Genomic DNA, 6535 nt, shown 5'->3' with positions numbered 1-6535 from the left:
AAAACACAGATGACAAATATGTAGCTTTAAGTTTTTCCAAATTGTCAATAGGCTCAAAAGAAGAGACTGTTTATTCAGATCTCACATATTATTCACATATTATTATTATTATTATTATCATCGTTATCGTTATCATTATTCAAAATCGTATTAGTAGTTTTGTTAGCAATAATGTTGATGACTGTTCTTTTTAATTTAAAGATATCTGTTGCTGTCATATTGTTTTAAGAATATTCTTGTGAATTTTTACAAAAATGTTTTAAATGTAAAATGAAAATGAAATTGTCTTTTGAAGATTAAAGGATTGAATGTGATATGAAAAGTTGCCGAGTCATTAATTTATTTTAATACAAATGATGAGCTGAATGACTAAAGTATTTATATATCTTCAGTATATTTAACACAAAAGATGACCTGATAAATAAAAAAGGAAGGGGTACTTATTTATGCAAACACAATTTGACCCACCATTCAGTTACTGAGTGATCACACTATATTAGGGACAGTTCTGCTCATAAGTTTACATACCCCTTACAGAATATATAAAAATTGCATGTTATTTTTTATTTAGTATTGTCCTGAATACATTTTTCACATAACAGATGTTGACAATCTAAAAGACAAAATAATAAATGATTTACACAAAGATCAAAAAGACACTAGGGCCCTGGTGTGCGTGTGTGCGTGTGTGTGTGCGTGTGTTTGGTGCAGGGGCAGGGGCAGCGGTGTGTGTGGTAGGGTGGTGTGGCATAGCGACGGCTCTCAACTCAAATTTTATTTATAAAGCACTTACAAAACTATTTGTGGACCAAAGTACTGTACATAAAATAGCATTAAATAACAACAGCAGTCAACAGCACAACTAGCTACACACACAGTAAGTGAAATTAACACAGGCTGAGTTTCACTTGTGTTTTGTGACACTGATAATCTGTGGATCAGCGGGTGGCAGCATAAATAACATTTGGTTCCACCTCCCTCATGCCTCTTACTGGTCTTCTACTCTTCTTTTTGTCTAAACTTAGAGCTGCATAGTTCAGGTCTTCATCTTGTTCCTGGCAACATAAAAAAATGCAAATATGCTATGAATGTACACAATCAGATTGGGGAAACTAGGGAGGTTTGTAACACTTTTAACCATAAAACATGGATATCATTTAACTTTTGTGCATGCATTAAACAAATTTACTCAAAATTATTTTTATACCAACTCCCATTCAATCTACTCTCTCAACTTCATCCAATTTGATTTTAAGCAATTTATTTAAAAAAAAAAAAAGAAAGAAAGAAAAGAAAAGAAAAAAACTAAAACAATTAAACAGTCTGAAAAATATGATTGAAATATGTGCTAATAATTTAAACAAACAAATTGTGCAAGTTAGTCACTTTCATAGCTGTGTCAAATGTCGGATTATACACATTTTCTACAATGTTTGTCTGTATAGAAAAAGTGAATATAAAAAGTGTTACAACCGTCCCTGTTGCAATGCGTTGCTTGTGGAGGAAACACACAAAGAAGATACATTCAAATGAGTGTTTACTTGGCAATCCAACGGGAGATACAGGAACAGGCATCAACTCAACACAACACAATAGACATATGAGACCAGACACTGTGGTGAGGATGGTGACTGCTTATCTATGGAGTGCTAATGAGAGGTGATGACTTGCAGGTGCTGGTGACTGGAGATCGTGTGCAGGTGAGGAACGGGAGGGATGCTGGGAAATGTAGTGCCGGTGCTGGTGACTGATCTGGTGACTGTGACAGTACATGGATCCAAAGGGGAGGGTCAGAGGGGATCCTGGAGGTGGACGGAGAGAAGAAGATGCTGGAGGTGGCTCAGGAGGAGGACGGTTGAGCTGGAAGATGAGCCAGGTGGTGGCCCAATCCCCAGCCAGGATGGTGGACCACGTTGGCGGTGCTGGAAGGAGGAGCCATGGTGGTGACAGCTTCTGTGCCACCTTCGGGATGAACGGAAGCAACATCGCTGACAGGAGGAGGAAACCATGGCGCAGATGGAGGGCTGATGGACTGGATCCATGCGGTCGTCTGGGTCAACGGCAGACATCATCGCTCCGATTCCTCCCGGAGCTGCAGCGACGACCCCCCAAGATGGATGCAAGGATCCGGAGGGCTGAGGTGTAGCTGGAGTGACCGAGGGTGAAGGCGAAGCCTGAGGGAGGGTGGAGCTAGCCAGAGCAGTAGGGGTGGAGGGCCTGTGAGCAATGGACAGCCCGCAAGTCCGTGGCGTAGGTGATGCAAAGTCCATCCCGGGTGAAGCCGATGGTCCGAGGAAGCTCCGCAAAGCCGAGAGCTCGAAGGTCCCAGCAGACATTGAGGGAGGGAGGAGCGCAGGTGGAGGAGTCAGGGTGATGGGTCTAGGTGGAGAGACAAGGACAGAAGCCAGAGGCGGAGCTACGGGATCCTCATGCCCAGAAGGAAGAGGCTCACTGTAGGCCCGCGATGTAACCACGTCACTGAGAGTAGATAACGGTGATACAGCCGGACTGATGGGGGACAGCTCGGGCACAACAGCAGACGTGGCTGCTGTCTGGGAAGAAGGCTGGGATGATGACCTGACCGAAACATCTAGGAGAGGATGTGGGAGAGGGAGGCTGGGTGGGACCAGTGAGTCCAGTATAAAATGGTTAGGCAGATGAGGAGTTGAGTTGATGTTGGGAGGGATGCTGGGAAATATAGTGCTGGTGCTGGTGACTGATCTGGTGACTGTGACACCTGTCTGCTCAGCCATCTTTTATATTTATATAGGCTTAACATTTAACATTTATATAACCTGAAAGCTTTTTTTTTTTTTTTTTTTTTTTTTTTTTTGGTGTGTGTCAGTGTGTGTGGAATGATTTTGATTATATTTGTACATAGGATCTTAAAGTCTACTTTGACCTATAGGGATTTCATCATTATAGCTCATTTTAAAACCCTGTGTTACAACCAGGTCCCACTGTAGTAGAAATAATTTGATTTGTAATACCTTTTGCTGCAAATGTTTGTTCATCTCTTTATTGTGACCATGGCGCTGAGCATCTATGAAAAACAAGATAGTCCTCATTATTTTTTACTATCTCAGGACAGCACTTATCACTCTTGCTGATTTAATAATATCATCATTGATACCAGAAATACAGAAACATATTATCAATTAATCTAATAGTTAAAAGTTTTTGCTAGTATATTTGTTATAGGTATGTGCTGCTACTGTGTTGTTTACTTGCCTTGTCTCTGCTTATTACTTTTCTTCAACCTGATTAAGACTACAATCGCAAAAACAGTGGGAAGCAAAACCAAGCCACTCAAGATCAGTATCAGTGTATAATAGATGTGGCAGGATCTTGATGTTTCTTCAGTCGCCCCTGTTAAAACCATTCAAATAATTAAAACAAAAAAAAAAAAAAGGAGAGAAGGAGAAAGACAAACAAGATGATTAAGCTAGAAATAAATAACCTGGTTAAAATGAATGAGTGCCAAATTTAGTTTTAAACTGTATGATACATACCACAATCTGCATTTGTGATATCCTCTTTCAACTGATTAGTCTCTTTGAAGATAAAAAAAAAAATATATATATATATATATATATATATATAAAATTATGAATAGTAACTGAATAGCAACAATACTGAATATGAATAATTTTGGAATAAATAAATGATACCAACAGATGAAATGAAGACTAAAATATTACCATTTACTACCACTAACTGTGTTTTGTTGTGAAACTTCATGTAGTTTGTCAAAAAACTTCCACAGTAATAAAATCCAGAGTCAGAGACGTCCACATTGTCAATCTTCAGGGAGGAAAATGTTTTGTTCACTGACATCTCTATATGTTCCTTCTTAAAGCCATTCAAATATATGGAGTCCGCTTGAATTTTGCTCACATATTGAGTAACAACACAAACTGGTAGAGATCCATTTATCTGCTTGAACCAGGCTATGTAACTGGGCTCTGTCAAGATGTTTGGACACAGAAAAGAGACAGTAGTTCCACTGTTCACTGTTTTCACCAAAGTTAAAGATGTTCGTTTTACAAAGATGATACCTGAAAACAATCAATAATGTCATAAGAAAAAAAGTAGAAGACAATGATTCAGATTCAAATGTAAGCTGTGTTTTGCATTTAGTCTAAAACGTGTTGTGTCATGTCTGAAATTACAAAGTAATTAAAAATGTTAAAGAACTTTCAATGATATGATGTGACTTTCTTATGCAGAGCTCAAAAAAAAAAAAAAAAAAAGATATTATGAAGACTTTTGTGTTGTTGGAGGCCTTAAAAAATAAAACAAAACAAAACAAAACAAAACAAAACAAAATACACTGAGGCATGCCTCAAAATATATTCTTTTGAGTTCCATAAAATAGAAATTCAGTCATACATATTTTATGGAACATACAGTATACGTTTTTGTGCTATTACGCATGAACCAGTATAGTATATAGTAAGTACACATTGTTATATATTATTTATTAAATTCATGGCAAACATTCATTGTTTCATTGTCCCAATTCTATAGCAAACATAGATGAATATTTACCTATTAAAAAGAGCATCAGAGGATGTGTCGCAGACAATTTCATGTTTACGTTCCAGTCAAATCGACTCAACTGAGAAGAATTGAATACAGCTTTATTTATTTGAAGGGGGAGTGGCTTTTACACAGTACAAGCTCCCATCTGTATTAAAGCAGACTCTAATTTACACAGTATATAACAACATTTTGGAAGAGGTCTTGTCTAAAACACATGTTGCAATGTTATGAAATAATAACAATGATAATAAACTCACTTCTTGAATTCTTGAATTCTCTAGTTTTTTAGAATCTCTAGATTTTTCTTTTTGCAAAAGAAAAAAAAAAAAAACGACACATCACAGCACTAAGTAGATCTGATCTGAGTAGATCCATAGACCTTACTGTACCTTAATTTTATGTACATGTAAAAAAATAAATAAATAAAAAAATAAAATACGCCAGTTAAAATCTCACATTTGACACCATCATAATGAACTGAAGGCTAAAGGTCTGAAGTAATGATGTATGGTGTCAGTGTCTACATCCAGATATATATAAGCTCAATGGCAGATTTCAATGCCTCTTGTGCAAGTCTTACATCATTCTCAAAACAATTAAAATAAATCTCAGCCATTAGGTGGAGACATTTCTGTCATAGTATCATTATTAATTATTGTTTGAAATGCATGTTTGAAATGTTGGAGGCCGTCAGATCTGGCCAGCTTGAAGAGTTATAAAAAACAGCAAAATGACTTTTTTTATGTTTTATAAAATGTTTATTCAATTTAAATTGAGAAACTTGTAATGAGGAATGAAATACATATAAGTAAAATATATAAGTGGGCTACTAGCTAAATAACACAATTTTGAACAATAAGTCTGTGGAAACATCATGCTTTTAGAGCATTATTAAACAAGTTGGATGTAGATAATCAACCTTTTTTTTATTTTAAGAGATATGTAAGCACAGCGATTGTAGACCAGCCACACCACAGACCACATGACTGTGTTTGAACATAAGCAGCCTCTCATCAGATAAAATGGCAGACGGGTTGGAAACAAAGAATCATTTCCTGTAGGGAGTGACAGGAAGTAGCAGTTCAGAAAAGAACGAGCCTTGGTGAGGTGAACTTCAGCGGACCGATGCATGCTGAATAAACTTTACTCTAGTTTCACCTTAGCAATAGTTGTTACACTTCATTATTTACCAATACCTTAGCAATAACTGACCCATATGGTTGGGTCTAAACTAAAATTATGATTGGTTGTTTTGCTTCAGTGTGTCCTGCATGCGTACAGTACACTAAGCTATTTTAATGAGCAGAAATACAAGGTGTTGTTTATTTAATGTGTGTGTGTGTGTACTGAGATGTATGACTTAATTACATGCAAACCATTTTGAGACACATTTATTCATTAATTCACAAAAATATCCCTCTTACAAATTCTTTTTCATTGTATTTTTTGCTATATTTGTGTGGCATGTACAATTCCACCCACTTTTATAAAAAAAAAAAAATATATATATATATATATATATATATATATATATATATATAAAGTACTGGTTCTGAATTCCTTGACTTGCACTAATTTTAGAATTTAAAGGGATCCCCTGGTATTTTAAGTATGTTTTACTAATATCAGTATTTTAGGTTATGAATGCGTAAGAGAAAATGTATATCTTAAATCTGTCACACGCAGCAAATGATGAGGTAAGATCTAAGTGCAGCAGTATAAGGTTTATTAAAAAGAACTAGAAACAAGACATTTGACTGAGAAAACAAACAGAAGAACCAGGTATACACAACAGAGAACTGACCACTGAACTGAACAAACACAGGGCTTAAATAGAAAGAACTGAGGAGCAAATTAACAAGACACACCTGAACTCAAACACTAATCAAATCAGAAACCATAGTAACAAATAAGTGTTGGGAAACTGAGAACAAAGGAGAACATGTGACTAATGAAAACAAACTCTAAACACGAACTACTTAACTCAACA

The 6535-nt window shown here is 36.2% G+C and overlaps 1 protein-coding gene across 1 annotated transcript; it reads right to left on the bottom strand.

Annotated features, from left to right (window-relative positions):
* Positions 1 to 372: 372 nt before the first annotated feature.
* Positions 373 to 4601, bottom strand: LOC125265314. The gene is made up of 6 exons (XM_048185449.1): positions 4552 to 4601; positions 3702 to 4058; positions 3513 to 3554; positions 3232 to 3369; positions 2991 to 3043; positions 373 to 1055 (listed from the first exon to the last, which is right to left on the bottom strand). The coding sequence occupies exons 1-6, from the start codon at positions 4592 to 4594 to the stop codon at positions 939 to 941; spliced, it is 750 nt and encodes a 249-aa protein (XP_048041406.1). The 5' UTR covers positions 4595 to 4601; the 3' UTR covers positions 373 to 938.
* Between the last annotated feature and the right edge of the window lie 1934 nt (positions 4602 to 6535).

The sequence above is a fragment of the Megalobrama amblycephala genome, linkage group LG3 (assembly GCF_018812025.1).
Source record: "Megalobrama amblycephala isolate DHTTF-2021 linkage group LG3, ASM1881202v1, whole genome shotgun sequence".
Classification (NCBI taxonomy): domain Eukaryota; kingdom Metazoa; phylum Chordata; class Actinopteri; order Cypriniformes; family Xenocyprididae; genus Megalobrama; species Megalobrama amblycephala.
This window is presented reverse-complemented; position numbering and strand designations above follow the sequence as displayed.

Coding starts and splice junctions, on each gene's coding strand:
- LOC125265314 (XM_048185449.1), bottom strand. CDS start 4,594: ATGAAATTGTCTGCGACACATCCTCTGATGCTCTTTTTAATAG. Junction 3,555..3,701: donor ACAGTTAGTGGTAGTAAATG/GTAATATTTTAG, acceptor TTATCTTCAAAG/AGACTAATCAGTTGAAAGAG. Junction 1,056..2,990: donor ACAAACATTTGCAGCAAAAG/GTATTACAAATC, acceptor TTATGTTGCCAG/GAACAAGATGAAGACCTGAA.